The following is a 21,156-nucleotide window of genomic DNA, read 5'->3' as shown; positions in this document are numbered from 1 at the left end:
TTCTTGCCATCAAAGTTAGGAGAGAAGCGGGGAGGAGGAGACGAGAGTCTTCCTAAACCGGCAAGGCAACGCGTCTGTTCTTGCTGCGGAGAAACAGGGCATTTCGCGTCTAGCTGCTCCAAGCCTGGGCCTGACAAACTGGCCCAAGGTCACCCAGCTGGATTCATGCCTAAGACCAGACTAGAACTCACAGGCTCCCTGTTGCCTTCACCGCTACCTCAAACTGGCATAAATCCTTAATAGTCCTGCGTTAATAGCAATACAGAGAAACTCAGCAACTGTCATAGTAATGTCCAGCTAGTCCCATTCAAATGGATAACTGAAAAACTGACTCAGGCAAAGATTGTAACACACACACACACACACACACACACACACACACGTAGTACTGGTTAAGTCATCAGGCTATAAACCAGGAGGCCATGAGTTCTAGTCCTACCTTTAGCACAAAGCTAGTTGGATGATTTTGGGCCAGTCTTTCCCTCGGTCCTAGAAAGAAGGCGGCGGCAAGGGTAAACCACTTCCAGAAATAATGCCAAGAAACCTGCAGGGTCCAGGCAGACACAGGAGTCAAAAAACAGACTTGAAGGAACAATAAAGAAAGTAAACAGCAGCAGTTACCATCTGGCTGGCATTTACCTTTGTATTGTTGTAGATTGTGTTGGTTGACCAGGACTGACTAATTAAACAAGGTGATGTTTGGTCTCTGAAAACTTACAGCAGTGTCAGATGGTAAAACAAAGCAAGCTGTGTGGAGGCAAGGGCCCTGACCACTCCCCCCCCCCAAAAAAAAACCCAGGATGAAATGGCCAGTAGCTCCTGTTTTCTTGGGAAAAGAAACTGAAGATTTGTGCTTTCTCACTGATTCAATCTGACTTATTCTTGGATGGTTCAAATGGGCATCTCTTTTTCCCCTCTGCCTTGAAAAAGATTTTAAGAAATTGGCCTTAAGGGGCATCTGGATATGTCAAGGTGGGCTACTAATAGTTTCAAGGGTTTTGTGTGTGCGTGTGTGTGTCTGAGTGTATGTAAAAACCAGCTTCCAAAGTTCCCCCTCCCAAAGCACACTGCTTAATTCCAGCACCAATATACCAACTTTCAGCTGTGCATTTTTATTTGTGCTTAAAAAAAACAAGGGGTACAGATTCCACCCTCCCATCCCCTTAAAAGACAAAAGGGATAAACATGACAGCCACACCCACTGCAGTGACGTCATTGTCTCCCTAGCCTTCTCAGTTAACAAACGTAATGTGACAAAAACCCATTGTGTTTGCTGAGACCTTCTGAAATTGTCTGAAATCTTTTGCTGTTTGGTGAATTCAACAATCTCTCACTCAATCGCCCTACTTTGAGGTCAGCAATGGAGTATCCTGGGAGGTTGTAATCTGGGAAATTATAGCCCTCTCATAGCTCTCCCCGCAAGACACATGCCACACCACCCCAATTTAAATCCTACACCACTGATAAAGTGAGCTTATGCCTTTTAATAAAAATTGTTAGTCTGAAAAGGTGCCACCGGACTCCTTCAGATTTTAGACCAACATTCCGTTTCTTCTATAATGCCAAAGAAATAAAAGAAAGTCCTGATCACCACATGCTAAAGTTCCTCTATGACGGGATTTTTTTTCTTGTTGTTGTTAAAAAACACACACACACGAAAACATGGCATTCTCTCAGTCATTTTACTCACTTGGTCTTATACGGAAACTGTTTCCTAGGCAAGACAGCTAGAACTGTGGGAAGAAACAACTGGCATAGGACAGGAGAGGCATTACATGGCCTGCTGGCCATGGGGAGCTCTTCATCCTACCTGCAGTGCAAAATGGCCAAATTTTGTTGGTGGGAATTGGCTGGAAACATTGTGACTTAGGGCTACTGGGAGGGTTTCTGGAATCTTAAGACTGGTGATCAGAGGAGGCCTCCTATCCCCTTGCTAAAGAACAGGAATCTGAGTCAAGGCCCCAGCTATATGGCATCAGTCATCCCAATTCACAGCTGTATGGTGAGAACTACAACCAGCATCCTCCATCAGATTAATAACTAATGGAGGATTAGAACTTGCTGGCACTGTACATGTCTTGCACATAAAGCAGTCTTTCCTGATCTAATGTTCTCCAGAGATTAGGACCACCATATTCTGGCTGCAAAATTCCAGACAATGCCAAAGAATTAGTTTTCTGCATGTCTTTGCTGACATCTAATGGTTGTCTAAAATTTTGCAACCAATATATAGCGCCCCTACTATAGTTGTGGGACTACAATTCTCATAATTTCCAGTGAGCCTGCCCAAGGTAAGGAATCATCACTTGGAGGTGGAGGTAGAGGACAATGGCTATTTACTATGGGCTTTTAGGTTGCTACAAATACTATTCAACTATATTTCCCAGCAACCTTAGCACTATGGCCAATATTGACAGTTATTGGGCCATACTTAACAACATCTGGAATGCTATTGTTTCCCCCATTCCTGCCATAAAATATGAATGGGAAACAAAGGTCCTGCAGCATTCATAGTTCCAAATCCTGCGACTTGATGCAGGCTTCTTGAACAATGTCAGTGCACATTTGGGGATGTGTTTCTACCTTTCAGATTTAGCATCTTTGCAAATAAAAATGGTGCGGACTAGGAACACGAGGACACACCATGAGAAAAAGGGAACGTGCTGATTCTTATCCTGGTATTTCCAAACAGAGGTGGCCAGGTGAACTATTTTCATCCAGGCACGCAAGCTTGAAAGAAAATATATCCGATAAGATCTGGCTGAATGGAATAGGGTAAAAGGATATGCAGTTTCACGTAGAAAACTCTGCATGTGGAAGAGGAGAAAACATCTCAAATATACATACCTGCTTCTAAAATTAGCAAGAAATCCATTCATGCTTTAGTGCATTGACTGCTTTTTTATAAATAGAGAAGTGATGAATGGAGAGGTTCCCACCGATTTCCCTCCCTTTACAGAAAATGTTGCATAAACTGCTTTGCAACCTGTGCTCCTTCACCTTGATTTTAAAACTCTGCCATCATTCTTTTGGTGGAAAAACAGGTTGACTTCAAAATCTGGCAACAGCAGAAAAGGCTGTCCTTCCCCCTTTCTATAGAAGGGGTGGCATGAACTACTTTATATCCTGTTGATTCCCTCAGGAACAATAAGCTTTGATGCTAGCAGTCTTTCTCTGAGTGAGCAGGTAGACTTTGAGTTCTGCAACAGCTGGAAGTGCTAAACCACTTAATCCAGGTAAAAATTGTTATCTTCTTGGGTGAGTGAGGTTATGGCTTGATTACTGTCCATTGTTGTTGTTGTTCTCTCCCTCCCTCCCTCCCTCCCTCCTCATGACTTTTGCTCCTTTGGCTTTATATTTCTTACTCCTTTCTCTGCACTCTACATTATAGTGCTTACTCGAAAAGGCAATAACATGAGAATGGGTGTGCACATAGTAACTTGAATGCAGATCAGCACCATGACGCACCCGAATTCTTTGGTTTCATTTTTATTCGTCCTTCATGGCGCAGCTGTAAGCTTTTAAAATAAATACATAAATACATACACATACATACACTCACTCATCTAGTGCTAAAGTATGCCTACAGGATTCTGTGATACGCGCTTTCTCCCACAAGCATATAGTTTTATATTTATGGAATCTTAATCCATACACTTCATCCAATGGGACAGTTCTTGGATATTTTAATTTTGCCCTTTAATATTGAAAGAGATCTATTGTTTACGGTCAGACTATGAATCTTGTTTTAATTCTGAGAAAGGTTTGTTTGTTAATCAAGACGGAATCACTGAAAACATGCAACACAGCCATTTTGTTAATTGGACTTAGTTCATTGTTTTTATACAATGTTTTTACGTAGCTGTCTTTATGTAATGGTTCTTACTCGTCTGCAGTGAATAATACTGACTTGATAACTGAACTTAACCTTAGTGAAACTCACTGGATTCCTTTCAGTTTATCCAGATAATTTGTATCTCAATTTACCAACTCAATCCAATACCATTGTCTCCCAAAACTGAAACAGGAAAATAGGATTATCATCTCATTCCCTTACTTCCCAGTCAGTCCCTTAAAAGGTGGGTTTTCTAACTTTCCTATACCCAGTTTCACACTGTCTGTTAATTTTATTGGATTGAAAGAATTGTCCACAATGATACAACCCACAATTATGGTTGCATTACAGCGTGTGATTTCTGTGTCTTCACAATTCCATCTAAAATGAAAGCAGTAACAACGCTATAAGATGGCTCAGTATTGCTCAGGAAAGTGGATTTCAGAACTTTTGGTGTCATTGAAAATGCAAATATGATCCAACACTAAGTTTTAGGTTGACTTGGGTTATCCTCTGCATATTGGTGATGTTTCCTTCTATTTATCTCTCTTTTGTTTCATTGGACAGTGGTGTCTGGCCACATTCATAACAGAAGAAGTCGGTTAACTGAAGCTTATTTGGGTCAAAACAGAGATACTGTTAGGAGCCAGTTCATCTGTCCAAGCAATTGTTCTGGAAGAGATTTGATTCTTTGCCAAGGTCAGCTTTGTAGTTTGGAGGTTAAATATAGACATTACATCTGAAAGGGTGTGAAAAAAAAGAATGCCAGTGCATCAGAAAAAAAGTAGCCTATACCTTTAATATATATTTAATTTGCAACATTTGTCTGCAGATAAAGGCGATGCCAAGTAAATGCCAATATAGCATTTATGCATACATATAGAAATATACATACATACATACATACTGTATACAGTGGTACCTCGAGTTACGAACGCCCCTCCTTACGAATTTTTCAAGATACGACCAGCTCCGGCCCCAAAAATTTACCTCGACTTGCTAACTCCGCCTCGAGTTACGAACCGGATCCGCGGCCATTTTCCCTGCTGCCACACGGTCACGGCTTCCTGTGGGCAAGATCGCGGTAGCAAGGAGACGTTCGGTGAGGCTTGTGATGTGTTTTGTGGCGTTTGGAAGGTGTTTGGTGTGCTTGTCAGCATGGCTCCAAAGAAAATGCAGAGTAGGCTTGGCAAGAATAAGGCTTTGAAGAAAAAAGTGACGATCGAACTTAAGAAGGACATTATAGAAAAGCACGATCGTGGTATTCGTGTGACTGATCTGGCCTTGGAGTACAAGATGGCGAAGTCGACCATCTCGACTATTTTCATGTTTTTGTGGTTTAAAAATAAAATGCATGTTTCAGAACTGTTTAACTGTATGTATTTACATTGAAACTTATGGGGGAAATTTGCCTCGTGGTGCGACCAAATTCGGAGGGCGGAACGGATTAACCATATTTACATTGAACCTTATGGGGAAATTTACCTCGAGTTGCGACCAACTCGAGTTGCAACCAGAGTCACAGAACGGATTAAGTTCGTAACTAGAGGTACCACTGTATATATTAACACTGTTAAGAAAATCACAAAATAAATATTGATCCATACACCTCACTCCAAAGAAATTTCAGTGGGCCCCATGCAGCTTGAAGGTTTTCTTATTTTTATCTTCTTTCTTACAAAGAAATATTAGATCCTCATCAACACAGTCTTTCCTAATCCAATAGATACACATAAACTGGATTAAAATCTCCACCAGATCTCCCACCCCCATCTAGATAGCAGATGACTGGGCAAGTTTGCCTTGATGCCACCAAGCCTTCTCCATAGAGCAAAGTCAGTTCTCTGACTCTTTTTCAGAACCAGTTCCAACATGGGCAGATCTCATCCCCCTTCTCTCCTTGACTAGAAGAAGCAATAAATTGCATATGCCCATCACTAAAGCCTTCTGAGACCATCCCAGCTCCCTTTTAATAATGTTGCCAGATATTATCAAATGCTTTTTGTCAGGTCTTATGAGACCCCTGTATCTTAGATTTTAAAAGTATAGAGGTAGGAGGTATCCTATGAATTCATCTTGACAAAAGCCTACCACATGGAAATATTGAGGTTATTTTCTTAAAGACTGGAGATCACACCCAGGCCTAAGGGTTTCATGCAGCTCTGAGGTTTAAATTGTGCATTCCCCATCCTACAAACATTTTCCTAACGTAAGAGCCATGCATCTGTTATCCTCAATCCCCAAGCAAATGTTTTAGGGAAGAAGATCCAAAATGATTTATTTGGAAATTAAAAAGGAAGTCCATCTAACTATATATAGCCAGGATAGAACCTGCTGTCATGCCCAGAGAAATTATGTGCTATTCCTAATCTGAAAAATTGAACAATCTGCACTGTATTAGCAGAGGCAATAAAAGATAAATGATTAAGAGATTGCACAACCTGGTCCATTAGTTAACATCAATGCAAAATCTGTCTTTCAGAACAGGGGTGAGGGGAGTGGTTAAATTGCACATTAGAGAATAGATAAGCAATGGATTAAAAATATCTGCAATGGGATCTTTTCTGGGGCAGAACATCCAGGCTAGGATATTATTTGCTACCCTAGCTGATATTTCCAAGAAACCTACAAAGACAATATGAGTATAAAAATCCCAATAAACGAATAATCCTCAAATTCATTTAGATGCATGAAAGAGTACTTCCTATCTATTAGCAACCAATTTCATCAAGTCATCTGGGATTCTACGATATTGGAGCAGAAAACTCTTTTACCAGCTGCTTTCTCAATGCTATGTATAGACTCATAAATATATAATCTCAATTGTGTTCCAGCTTTTCCTTATAGGACATTGGTTAAAAGTCCTTTTTGAGATGATCCTTTATAATAGAAATGCAAAATTGGAGGTCTTTGGGCCCAAATAACTCCAAAGGTTTTGTTTGTTCTCCCAGAACTCTTCCAAAAGTTACCTCCCAATTGAATTTTGTAACGTGGCAGAAGGGAAGCTATCATATCAACTGTATTTAATTCCTTACATTAAAATGAAATTAAGGGTGCCCCCTCAATAACTGCTAAAAAAAACAAGTGTGGCCCTCTGACAAAATGAGTTTGTGCACTCCTGTATTCTAAGATGGAAGAAATGCTGGTGCTCTTTAAAATGAAACATTTTGGGTGGTTCCAGCTCAAGAAAGCCAACATAAGTAAGATCCAATTTCTCTCTCTCTCTCTCTGGCATCCACTCCCTTTCTGTTTGTTCCCTGAATTAGTTGCCTCCTTCTAAAAGAGGACTCTTATTGTATTTTGTGTGTTGGAGATAAATGATACTTATTTACTCCCCTGAAAGTACTTCTCCAATAAAAGGAAGAATCAGTTTAGAATTTAAAAAAAAATACTTACTGGCTTGAGGAAGGTGGTGATAGAAGATCAGTCCATTCCCAGAATGTGTTTGTTGGTATTAGGATGTCTACTCACAGAATTATTATTTCAGGTACAGTACTTGGTTGGGTTCTAGAGGGTGGAGGCATAACTTCTGACTCATCTGGCGAGTTCCCTGGGCAAAATGTTCTTAATGGGCCTTTGTCCTCTGCAGACCAACTTCTTTCTCACCTTCCCTCAGTTTCTAGTCACCTGTCTTCTCCCTCTCGGCTTAATCAACGCCACTCCCAAGGAAAGGGCATGATGCTCCTTCTGGATACTGTCACTGCTTGCTCTGTCAGTCATGCATTAAGCAAGCAGAATTGTCTAGCAAAATAAATGAGCAGAGAGGAGAAGAAATACAGCAAGGAAAGTCTAGAAATTGGCTGTAGGCCTTTGCAGGGACTCAGCGGTTCCCATCTCCTAACTCCAGGATGAATCTGAGAGGGAAGCCAGCTGAGCTGGACAAGATGTGAGTGAGTTGGGAACGCAGCAGTTGGGTTTGACTTGGGGAATAGACAGAGGCCAGCAATTTATTGCATGTATTGTAAGCCAATTCAAGAAACAGACACAGCAGATAACAGGGGGTGCGCTTTACTGTAGTATAACAGAGTCTTGAAAGCCCACCCAAGTTCCTCACTGACCCATTTTATACTAAATACAATCAAAATAGGGTTATTTTGGGTTTCTTTCTCATGCTTCCTGCCATTTCAGGGCTGTTCTCTTCTGCAAATTGACTCTTTTTCCTCCATGAATGGGTCTCTTAGACCTGTCCCAAGGTCAGCTCTAAGCTCCTTTACATATATTCATCTAGACATTATATAAGCACACACAGAGGAAAAAATGAAGAGTCTTCTTTTGGCAACTGGCCCCAGAGCAAAACAAAACACAGGCAACAAAACCTGCTTAGGGCTTTTCTTTCCCTCTCCGTTGCTTCAAAATATCAAGGTTCAAGTGATTATAGTTATATAGCCATGACATAAGCAGAGAAATAACAAGTTAATTATCCATCTGCAGTTCCTAATATATGCTGCATGAGTTACTCTGGTCGATGGGCCTGTTGGGATGATCAGGGACAGGTGTCATCAATATGCTGATGGCCCCTTATTATACATGCCACTCCAGGCTTAGCTGAGATGCCATGGAAAGCCTGAATTAATGTCTGGCAACTGTTAGGGATTCGATGGGGTAAACCAAACTCAGATTAAATCCTACCAAGATGGAGTCGCTATGTATCAATAAACATCTAGACAGTCTAAAAACATTAGTCCCAGCAGTTACTCTGGATGGGGCTGTGCTCTTCCCTATGGTTCATAACATAGGGATCTTTCTAGACATGGAGATCTAGAGGGACTTTTGCCCAGCTTCACCCAGTACACCAGTTAGAATTCTACCCAAACAAGGATGCCTTGGCAATAGTAACTGGCACCATTGGCTGGACTAGTGCAAGGTATTCTATGTGGGACTGGGTCAGAGGATGTCAGGCCTAGCCCAAGGAACTCCAGGAGACCATGCAGATTCAGTTCAGCAATGTTTATTAGCTACAACCTTTAGCAAGAATCTTCCCAGACTGAAACTAGTTCCCAGGGTCAGCCAGTAAACACTGAGTGAATTCCTCAGGGAGGTGCCAGCCTCATCCTCTTATCTCTTCCCCTCCCTTCCGGAGACGAAAGAGGATGCTTCTCTCCCTGAGTCTGGCCTTCATAATTCCATTCCATCACAGAGGATGAGCAAGGACAGGAGCCGATTCAGACACACATGGATCTGAGAGATCAATCAAAGTGACCTTTATTCCCATTTGCAATGGATTAAAACAAAGAAGTGCTACATTTTGTGTGTATATAAGTGGATGCAAAGGTGAACACCTAAGGAAAAGCTTAATAGTTACATCCTGTAATTATCCAGCCTCTGTCCAAGAGCTATTTAACATTCTTAGTTTGCAAAGGCACATCATTTTTGCCTCCTCCCTTTTCCTACAAATGCTTAATTGCTGGCTTTTGAATGCTAATTTTTCTCCTTCACTAGCCTTCCAGTTCCACTCAGAAGTAAAGTCTTGTACTAACCCAAGGATGAAGGAAAGAAACTAGGTTTCCTCTTCCCTTTTACCCCATGAAATTCTCTGGATTATCCTTACACATGCACACACATGTGCGCACACACACACACACACACACACACACCTGAATTGATTGCAATAATCTATAAATGTTGTAAAACAAGATACTGGTCTATGACGGTAATAAACTTTCACTATCTAGCAGACAAACTAACAAATAATTATCCCCCTTGTAGAGATTCTGAAACAGAATCTACGGCTGTGGCCCCCTTGGACTCCATGGATCCAAGGATTTAAACATACTTCCCAAGGAACTTATTTGGATTTTTACATGTCATAAGATTCTCTCCTACTCTTGGACCTCCAGATTAACATCAGTGAGCCAGAGCAGAAGCCATTAAAATGGGGAGCAGATGCTTTGTGCCATAATACAGAATAACATAACAAGGCCTCTCTTTACTGGGTTCTTGAATGTGTGGACGTGGGTATTTCAAACTACTTGTGCAAACCTTGACATTTCTTTTAGCAGGCGGATACTTTCCTCTTGCTTTCACTTTTTAATTCAAAAGAGCATTCAGCATGTGAGTCTGCTGTTAGAAGGATTGACTTCAGCCTGAAAACATCTGAGATACAGAGAAAGGTCTTCCTATTTCTTCTTGGCTTCTTCTTTGGAAAAGTTATTTTATTGGGCAGTGTTATTGTTACTGTTTATTAATTTTGTTGCTATCCAAACGCACTATTGATCTTGCTGTTCGTCACCGAAGACAAATTCCTTGTGTATATTTTATACTTGGTCATTAAAGTATTTGTATTGTATTGTATTTGTATTAGGTTAAAGATTTCCAGGCCTCAGATTCTCTATTTATGAAATACAGTATAGATATTTAGCTTGGGTCAAGTTTTCTGTTGCTTAATACATGTGCAGGAAATTACAAATCACATCCAGAATGGAGGCAGAAATAAGGTTACTGATGGAATGTTTAGCAAACCCTGGCTTTCGCAAAAGCCCAACACTCACCTCCAGATATGATGGGACTACAATACCCCAAATTCCCAGCCAATATGCCTATAAGCTGGGGAAAGTATGTGCCAATTATGGAGAAATCTGGCTGAGCATTCTAGAAGTTCCCGTCCCAATAAGAAAAGGCATTATGTTAGAGATGGCTGTTACAAAGACTCATGACCAGGAACTTGCTTTCCTATGATACAGGGAAGGTCTCCTAAGTAATCAGTGGTAAAATAGTCATATGTAGAGGAATTTAGTTCCAGCCTGAGAAAGTGGTGGGAGACTCAGAATGACTTTAAAAGGGGGCAGTAAAGGTTCTGGATGGGCTTTCCAAATACTGTGTTGATATACTCTTCCACAATAAAGGAGCACTCCTGGAACCTTTGCAGTGTCTGGTTCTTGACCTGGTCTACCTCATAGGGTTGACACCAACATAGCAAAAAGAAAGGGAAAAAAAGGCACATCTCAAACTGTTACAGAAATTGCAGGTTGAGGCAGTAAGAAGATTGAGACTTCAAAGTTGAAAGCAAGGAATTTATTCCAAGCAAAAACCAGTTGTTTAAGTCCCAGTTCATTCAAGAAGTAATTATTTCCCCATAAAACTCTTATCACCTGTCAATCGTATTGTAGTCACAACTGACATTTCTCTGAACGATTCTGACATCAGAATGCTCTTTTCCCCAGGAGGTGACTGGACCAGAATGGCAAATTTTAAGGGCCACGCTCTTCCAGGGAGTTTCTTCATATTGTTTGGCCTCTGGTGGTCAGTGAGGTGCTCGCTAAAATATATCAGCAGGTCACTGAACAAGAACAGTCGCGTACAGTGGAACTTCAAACATCTGGAGATCATTGAAGGGGCAGTCAAAGTTGGCTTTGCAACAGTAGGTAAGACTCAGAATAAGACAACTGACCAAGCATTTGAGGGTGGCTGATTATCACTCTCTTTGCTTTGGATCTGTGCCTTTTAAGCAAACCAGTCACCTACATCAGAGAAATCTGGAGGGTAAACTAGATGTGATGTTATTTGCACAGTTCACCACAGTGCAAAGTCAACCATCCTAACCTAACACTCTTCAAATTTGATGGGACTGTATCTCCTGCATTTCACAGCCCCCAAGGTCAAACATGGTGGGACTTACTTCTAAATAGGCATGTCTTGGGCTGGGTTGGGTATCCATATTAATTTGCACTGGAATTAAATAATCCTTGTAAAAAGGAAACAGGCTTTTAGCATATGCAGTTTTGATCCTTAGCTGAATTAATAATGATATAAATTCTAACAGATCTGCTACTTAGTTCTTTTGTAATAATCAAATTGTTTTAATGAATAAATCTAGCCAAATAAGCGACTAAATTATATCATTAACTGCCCTGTTGTCTCAAGATCCATTTAGATTAATCATCTGAAATGGATTTGGAATACTTGCTACTGTTTGTGGGGTTCCCCTCCTTTTTTTTCTGGCCACCACTTTTTGTTTTTTTAGATTATGTCATGTCAATATCTGTTGCGGTTTTAAAAAGAAAATATATTGATCTATGTTTTATAGATTGTGCAATGCTTTCTTTCTTTTTAACGGAGGGTGGGCTGCAAGGGTTTTTAATCAGGTGGAAGCAGTTGTAAAGGCGATGTTGAGGGGGAAGCATCGGCTGTCGCTGGAAAAGCCAGAAGCATGCAGAAATTGCACAAGTTCCTGCTACGTACTCACAATGCTGCCATAGTTTTGCCAGTGGCGTTCACAGGGTGCTTTTAAAAAGTCAAGAGAGTGCCAACAAAGGTGTAATTGGAGCTCTGCCTGTTTTTGATGTGTGTCAAATCTTGACTTTTTCAAACCATATCCTGCCAACATTCCTGGGCTTTCTCATGTTTCTTTCCCTTCAAGTGAATTTTCATCCTAACAGATCTATTCAACTTTGGTCTCTGTTGAATAGGGATTCTTGCTGAGCAGTTTGTCCCCGATGGTCCCCACTTGTATCTCTACAGTGGGCAGCCACGAAGTTGGGTGAAGCTGATGAACTGGCAACATTCCACCATGTATTTATTCTTTGGCATCTCTGGAGCAGCGGATATAATCACTTATTCCTTGACCAAAATGCCTATTGGATTGGACCGTTTCATGTTCGCTATTTCATTCTTTGTGGAAGGTAGGCACAAATCGAGAGGCAGTAATTAGATGGGAAGCATCTTCTTCATGCATTCAAGAAGTCCTAGGTCCAACCTTTGTTGCACTCAAGAAGCAAGGGTTAAGGGAGTTTCCTATCATTGGGAATCATTTGCTTCCAAATCATCCTGTTTGCCCCTTAAAGATGCCTCTTTTTGTATCCCACAAGACAGCAATCTCAAGCAAGGCCTTCTCAGTGTCTGCCCCCTCCCCCATGAAACCATGCTGTTCTCTCAGCATGCATCCCTTCTTTCTGGTTATCTTGCCCCAACTGCTAAAGACATGCCTGCTCCATGCCTTTTGCTTGTTAGATATTTTCTGTTTGTAGTCATACTTTATCCCTAGTTTCTGCCTATGTTGCAGATCAATACATTTTTATTACTCTTATGATTTTATTTGGTTGTTAGCCTCACTGGATAGTACCTCGAAACAGGAGTTGCTCCTCCCCCCCACAGCAGAGCCCCAGGACAGCACAAGATTGGTGTCTTATGTAATACTCTTCCAAAACATGCCTTACATTTTCTAAAAATGTATTTCCTCTACCAGTGAGGCATCCATTATTCTACTTTATTCCAAGGATGCTGCAGAATTGCTTTCAAAATTCTCTTGAAGCCATTGTGAGCTTTATTGGAGGTGCTGCAAGATGTTCTTGCTGATGTTGTTTTGGGTTATTCTTCTTTTCCATCCCTCTGAAACCTCCATCTGAAAGTGACCCGGGGGGGGGGAGGGGGGGAGGACTTCATTGCAAGTTTAATTCAAGCAGAAAAAGCAGGAAAGCCACTGGAGGCAGGACTGTACAAAAAAGTTGGACATTCAGACACCTCATCATTCAGTAACTGCAAGGAAATTACACTCCACCCATGAGAATTGTGTTGGATGAAGCAGAGAGTTGAAACTGGATTTGCTACTTTTGGTGTTTAGTCTTTTAACTTGCACCACTAAAAATGTGGTTTGCCATTTCAAACACCACCCAGATCCCACTTATCTCAGTGGCAGAAGATAAGAAATCACATGTATGTTTGCCTTGGAAAGCCAAGCCTTTCTCAAGCAAACTCCCTTAAGAATCTATAATCTGTTTCGAGCTTAATTATTATTTCCCACATCCTCTTTTACACATCCATCTCTGAATGTTGGGCACATGAGCTGTGTGAATTGGTTGTGGGGACCAGAATGCAGTCACCAAAGCTACTGGTGATCATTTGATGCAGACACACAGCTCTTCCTATAGGACTTCCTAATTTATGGGAGGGGGGTTAAACAGTTCCCATGCAAGCTCCAGATCCCACAGGTGGAACCAGCTGAACAATGAGTTCCAGCAATCAGCAAGGAGAGGTTGCCTGTGTCTTCCCATCTCCCAGATTCATCCCTGCATCTTGTATATCTCCAGAGAGCAATTAATGCCTCTCCACCTTGTCTGCTTTTTCCTAACATGTTTGATTATCTGCAAATAATATGCCATTCCCTGATTATCTCTATGCACAGTGAGAATCTTCACCTTGAGCTTCTCTTGAATCAGGCAATAGATGCTAATGCAACTATGAGACTAAGCTGTTTCTGTCCTGCAGCCACACCTTTTTTTCTCTTTTCTTTTGGTGCCTTTGAGTCAGTCTTGACCCCTGGCAACTGCCTGGAGAAGTCCCTGCAGTTTTCTTTGCAAGATTTCAGAAGTGATTTGCCCTTGCCTGCTTCCTAGGGCTGAGAGAGAGGGACTGGCCCAAGGTAGCCCAGCACGCTTCAAAGGTGGGACTAGAACTCACGTTCTCCCCATTTCTAGCCTGGTGCCTTAACCTCTGCACCAAACGAACTCTCTCACACCTTAATACTGCTTATTTAAACTTCACTCAAAAGCTTGTAGTCCTCTGGGAACAGAAATAGATTCACTGTGCCATTGGAATTGGTCCAGACCAAACTGAATTAAATTGTCATCAATGCATAGGATTTATAGTGATGACTGCAGCAGGAGTGAGTGCCCTATCCCACTCTTTCTGACATTCCTGTCATTCTCCTGCACTGAAGGGCATATGTACCATAGACTTTGCCTTATGGGTCATATTTTGGGTGGAAGAGGACAAGATCAACTTGTAATGCAACTCAGCTTACTGGCAACTGCTTAGCTTTTGGCTTGTTCTTAGTTACTGTCTTGCTAAGCTGGCCACAGAAAAGACTTTGTCTGTTTTTAAAAGCTAAAGAGTATATCTTTTTTTTTTTTTTTTAACATGGCAGTAGTTGGCAGCATCTGGCTGAGCTTACAGAACTCAGAACTTAATCAGGACAGGTTACTGTAGTTCTTGGATGGGAGACTGGAAAGGCCATAAGCTACACTGGGAGGCTGAAAAAAGTACTTCAAAGGAAGGCAACAGCAAACCACTTCCGTATTGCTGCCGTGTGTGTGTGTGTGTGTATGTGTAAACAAAACTGTGAAGTCACCAGGAATCAAGGTCAACCTGAAGAGTCTTTTCAGGTTTCAGCCACAACCTCAAACCATTACTAGTTCCTGCTATTCAGCAGCTTTACTCTTCTGACTGCTTGATTTCTGCTTATCACCACATTTGGGGGTGGAATGGGGGGGCTAAATTAGTAGGCTGGCTTCTCCTGACCCTGGGATCAATGTCCACAAGATAATGAAGAAATGTCTTGGGACTTCTGGGGAAGAAATGGTGAACTGAACATGGCTTCATGAAAAGTGGAGCCGATGACCGCAGCGGAATGAAGAGCAGGCTAGTGGACTAGCTCTTCCTAATTCCTCTCCGGACAAGAAGAGATCACCCACAAGTGCTCCAGACAATTGCTCCTCATAAGGAGATCACAAGATAGCAGTCTCCAGTGGGTTTAGAGCTCTGGGAGATGAGGGAATAGCCACCTTGCTCAAACCATCAGTGCCTCTAAAAAGGACACTAGGCTCTCATACTTCCTTTTCTAATCATTTTCATAAATTGCTTATTAACTGCTTTTCAGCTATTAGGAACCTTTGGATTGACAAGTTTTACAGCATTGGGTGAGTTTCCTTCAATCCTTAGCAAAAGAAGTTTTAAATACAAGTTTAAGACTTAAAACAAAAATTCTGGAATAAATAGCAAAAGGGTGGTTAAAACTTTGATTTTAGAAAGTTACAAACAGACTAAGGGTCCAGATAAATTTGAAATAAGATTTTGGAATTAATTATAAAGAATCCTTCCTGTGGGAAAATGCTTTTGTTTTGAATTCTTTAAAAAATCATAAAAAAGACTAAAAATTGGACACTACGGGGAACTAGAAGGAACTAAAGATTACAATTAAAAGAGAAGAAAACTCAAACTTGACTTACTAATACAGAGTGAAGCAAAATATTTCAACAATGGACATATTGAGGGATATTCTTGAACAATGGACCCAGAAGTTAATTTTAAGAGTGTCTGCCTCTATAGATAGACTATGTTTAAAAGATGCTATGGAAGAGGAATAAGTATTACCTGACATGATTGAGACTGATTTGAAAGTGGATTTAAAAATGACAGGCTACAAGGATGACATAAAAAAAGATGCTATACTGATATACAAAAGAAACCAGCTGATAATTAAAAGGGATATACAATAATTAAAAGGGATATACAAATAACAAACCAGATTTTCCTATATTGGAATTACAAAAGAGGCTTGTTAAAGCTTTGAAGTATTTTGTGAGAAGGGACAAAGAAAAAATGAAATCAAGTTCTAGGACATTATTTGAAGGGAATAAAGATTGTTAGAAGTAAAAGGAAGGAATATAAAGTTGGTTTACTTGATCAAGTTTAAAATAGATACATTGTTATCTCTGGTAACCCTTAATGGACTTTTGCTGACATCAGGACTGAAATGTTGAGGTTTTATGGATTTGTTTATAGATAAGAGATGGGATATGGGAAGAAGAGGTCATTTGTTTTATTTTAAGAGAAGGTGATAAGTTACTAAAATTGTTCATACTTGTTGTGATGAAGGGGAAAGTCATTTCTTTATATCTTTCTTTTCTTTTTCTCTACTATATTCTTATTTTTTCTTTCCTTTCTATTTTTTTTCTTTTTTTTTTCTGCACCTTCTATTTTTTTTCTTTTTCTTTTAGTTTGTATTAGTTTTTATTGTTGTAAATTGTAACCTTTAATAAAATTACTATTTAAAATAATGTCTTGGTAAGATCTAAAAGTCTTCCATGAACATGATTGCAGCTTTGAACAACTTCTGCATTTTAATAGGCTTCCTCTTCTACTTCCACATCAGCCATCGGCCAATGCTTGATCAACACATCCATTCCTTGCTCCTGATGGCCATCTTTGGTAGCGCTGCCACCTGCTTGATACAAACCTTCATGCGTGACAACATGATTTTGGACTTCTTTATTGCCAGCCTTGCCCTCTTGCAAGGAACCTGGTTTTGGCAGGTTGGCTATCTTTTCAGTTTTCTTATTAAATTAGCATTGCTGTTGGCAATGGCCAAGAAGCTAAGGTTTGAGGCAGCCTCTTTGATCCCTTTGAATCTACTGTATAAAGCTTGGGGCAACTGAGAACAGACCTGGAAAGGAAGTCCAGTGCCGTGTCATCAAGCGGGGATCAAATGACCACCTGGAGTGCACCAATTAATGGTTACTGGCCAAAAGGTTTAGTGTTAGCACCTTGATGAACATGGACAAGCTGTAATGCATCAGTGCCAGTGACATCCTTTGTTGCTGTTGCTTTGATCTTTCTCTGTCTCTTAACTGTTAAGATATTATATGCAGTAAGAAAGAGGTAAATGACCAATCATATATAGAGTTATAAACCAGGGGTACAAAACATGTCATCCAGGGTGCCTAAATGCACCCCCACATTATGTTGTTGTTGTTATTCAAAAATGTCAATAAAGTCACCCCAATTGGTGAGATTTAAATGCCTTGGCATGAAATTCTGAAAGACTGCATGAGAAGATGCCAAAATCTTGCACAAGGACACTGAAATCCCATGCTAGAGCCTCAAAAACTTGTGAGATCTGGCTGCCTTGGGAGATTTCGTACAAGTAAAACATGGGGAATAAACAGAAAAAACATGTCAAGCTCTGATCTAGACAATTGCAGGGATCAGCAACAATTTTGCACTAGAATCTGCCGATTTTTGAAATCTGAGTGGGATCGCCAAGGCCCCCAGGAGACTTGGCTAGTGATGTCATTGTCCTGGTTAGGGCATGGCATACCTCTCTTTGCTCATTCCACATTTATTTATTTAACCTCACGCTTTTATTGTTGTTGTCACGTGCAGCTCCCCACAAGTTAGAAGGCTCTATTAGGCACAATATATTCCTTGTAATTCAGCCAGTGTGAATTGACTGAGCGTTGAAGATTAGTTAACTAGAGTTCAAAAGGAGTAACTTAATCATACCTCTGTTTAGCTGCTGTCTCATTTGCCTCAAATCTCTTTGTCAGAGTATCCCAAGAATGTGGACGTTGGTTGGAAAGGAGTGTGGGGAGAAAATATGTAATTAAGCAAGGTGTAGGTAAATCATTTTATGCTGGACAATTGCTAAAATGTATGTTCACCATTCATGCTTTCCTTAAAATTTTTGCCACTTGACGTGCCTCTGCAATTGCACGGGAGATCCTGAGCATTTTTTTTTTTAAAATCCAGATAGGTTTTGTGTTGTATCCACCATGGGGAGGACCAGAGTGGGATGAGAGCGACCATGGCAACATAATGTTCATCACCATGTGCTTTTGCTGGCATTATGCCATTGCAATCCTCATTATTGCAGTGAACTATTCTCTGGTCTACTGGTAAGTTTTCTGGAATAATACATTGCTGATCCAAATCTAACATTATGCACTTAAATAAACAGGTATGCAGAGACTTGCAAAGCGTATGAGAAGAAATACAGAAAACACTAACACTTTGCTCCCTCTGGTGGTGGTCCAGTGAGGGCACAGCTGCTCAATGCAACAAGTGGTGAGAGCATGTTGTTGAGACCAGGAACAAGTTGTTCAGACCAAGAAACCAAGCTGCAAACACTTATTACACTAAGCCATGGTTTGCTTAATCCTTGGTTACTGAATAAATCAAGGTTTTCAGATTCACTCAACATTCTAAGCCAAACCCAAACTGTGAAGGATGTGGTGTGAATCGAGACTGCTGTAAAGTCAACCAGCCGGGCCCCCACTGGTTCACCACATTGCCTGGTTAGACTATTAATTGTGTGAGGATGTAGCACAGTAAAGATCAGAACACCTTTGCCTACCTTGAAACTCAAAAGCTGCAGGCCCGTGGAGAAGCACTTGCAAAATTCCTACTTCGGAGCAGACTTCAGTTATGAAACAGGCTTTCCCCGCAAGGAGACCTGCTTTGTGCTCCTTCAGTGGGAACTATTTAGGACCAGGCAGGGCTCAGCTTCCTTTCTGAAATCAGATGAGGTTTCCACATATTCTGAGAACTTCAATAAGAGGATATCTCCCTCCAGAAGCCAGAGCTTACTGCTCAGTCCCTATGTTTCCAGCAACCCATTAGGAAACTCCAGATCTTCCTTCAAAGTGGATTTCTCAAGCATCAGGTATAACATATGAATGGAGAACCTATTTTCTATCAAGGGCCACGTTCTTTCAAAGATAAGCTATGGGTAGCCACTCCCACTGATGCATGGGCTTGAATGAGAAGGGAGTGGATCTTCCCCTTTTCTTTCTCTCTTATTTTCTGCTGTCACATTTTCCCTCTCTTTCTCTTTTAATCCTGTTATTTCCCATTCTGATATACCTTTTCCCTCTTCCTCACACAGCAGGGGAAGTACCCGTATTTTTCCGACTATAAGACGATACTTTTTTCTAAAATCCTTACCCTAAAAACTGAAGGGCGTCTTATTCAAGGAAGTCAGCCGAGAATCGCGCGGTTGCAAAACTGCCCATACTTTGTTTCTGCAGAGAGGCTTCTTCCTATTGCTAGCCTCCAGTCACGAGTGAAATAGCTTGTCTCCCAAACAGACTTCCTCCAATCACGAGCCGGATGTAACTGACGTCAGCTGATGCTGAACAAACCAATTAGAGGAAGTCTGTTTGCAGAGACAAGCTATCTGCAGTTTCACTCGTGATTTAATGTAATCAGTTATGCAAAAGAGCCTGGAAATAGAGCTGCAGAGAGACGGTTTGGACCTCCTCCCACCGAGTGTATCAGGTCAATGTTAACTAATTACTAAATAAAAATGTGTTCTGCACTATCTTTAAAATATTGATTTTTTAATTTTGGGTTGGAAAAGTGGGGGTCGTCTTGTACATGGGGGCGTCTTATTGTCGGAAAAATATGGTATATTGTCTCATTCTTGTAAAACAATTGAACTGGTTGTTTGCAGAAGGGTTTTGAAGGCTGAAAGTTTCTTCCACAGTTGCCTACCCTCTAAATGACATCATAAGCAATCAGCTGAATAGGACCCGAGTGGGACTAATTAGAATTATGCTTTATCATTGTTTATAGCTGCATCCAGAGCTGTAGAAGGAGCAACAGACAAATCAGGTTTGGACTTGGCATAAAGAAGCAAAACAATTCTCATGCTCCCCTCTTAAATGGATTGGATGACGAATAAGCCAGGATGGATAGAAAGAAGGCTTTGTCTAACTGCAAAGACAAGATGGCTGCACTTCCTTTACATTTTCATATCATCCCTTCCAGCTTGCCTTATCTATCATCCCCGGAAAGCAGAACTGATAATGCTTCAAATTACCAAATATTCAACTTGGCACCAACAGAGAACAGCACACTTTTACAAAGCAATCCATTCTGTCAACAGTGGAAGAAAGTGCTCAATTTTGCAGTATTGCTGACAGAAACCACTGGACTTAATTGGGATTTACTTATTGTAACATTTGTAATCTATCATTTTCTGCAGTTATATAAAAAGAGCTCCCAGCCTTATTGCGAATAGGTCTTTTTATTTTGCATTGTATTACTGCCTGGACATTTTGTCCATAGATGTTATTTTAAATTGCTGCCATACTTTATGATCATATCTTGATGATAATGATCATGATGATCATGATGATCACCCCAACTTCTCCAAATGGTAAAAAACGTCCAACCTTCTGTCCAAGGTTTGAATTTATTTATATATATATATATATATATATATATTGGAAGGAGGTATTAGGCATTTCCTAATATATACATTTATTTACAGACATACCAGCAAACCAGCAAAATGGGAAGGTAGGGGGCTTAGACCTTTCAATAGCCAACTTCATTAATTTTCTAGAGATAGGCAGTTTCTGAATCACAAGGGAAATATGTCAGTTCTAGAAAAGTAAGAAGCGACTGCAGAACAGCAGTGCAAAGTGTTAGATTCAGACTTTATGCCTTCAGTCTAACCAATTCTCAGGATTGTAAAACTGGAGTTCATTATTGCTGCCTTCTTCACACCTTGATTGCAAAGACAAGGTGATGAAGAACAAGTAGAATTCAACCAGTCTGATAGTCAAGTTGTCTGTATGGAACTATCCTGGGAACCATGCAGATTTTATGAAGCACTTCTCAACTGCACTTGCCAATCTACCATATGTTTTGCACCTTGCAAATCAGAAGGGAATTTCTTTCAGAAAATGAGCATACCTTTTTTGTTGTTGTTCTGTTTCAGAATGCCAGTGATGTCTTTTTCTCTACAAAGTGTTGCTTACATTACAGTATTTTGCATTCTGTAAGATCATGTTCTAAAGTTTTGCATTTGGGGTAGCAACAGT

General features: G+C 40.6%; 1 protein-coding gene across 1 annotated transcript; it reads left to right on the top strand.

Moving 5' to 3' along the window:
- The first annotated feature begins 2,749 nt into the window (after positions 1–2,749).
- On the top strand, positions 2,750–20,345 carry TMEM45B (transmembrane protein 45B). The gene is made up of 6 exons (XM_007442714.3): positions 2,750–3,236; positions 10,996–11,196; positions 12,241–12,453; positions 16,676–16,860; positions 18,077–18,222; positions 19,901–20,345. Exons 2-6 carry the CDS (start codon positions 11,013–11,015, stop codon positions 20,007–20,009), a joined length of 837 nt encoding a protein of 278 aa, XP_007442776.1. The 5' UTR covers positions 2,750–3,236; positions 10,996–11,012; the 3' UTR covers positions 20,010–20,345.
- The last annotated feature ends 811 nt before the right edge of the window (positions 20,346–21,156 follow it).

Source organism: Python bivittatus, unplaced genomic scaffold (assembly GCF_059951505.1).
Source record: "Python bivittatus isolate LINGU-HERP-01145 unplaced genomic scaffold, Pbiv_v1 ctg000320_np1212, whole genome shotgun sequence".
NCBI classification, from domain to species: domain Eukaryota; kingdom Metazoa; phylum Chordata; class Lepidosauria; order Squamata; family Pythonidae; genus Python; species Python bivittatus.
This window is presented reverse-complemented; position numbering and strand designations above follow the sequence as displayed.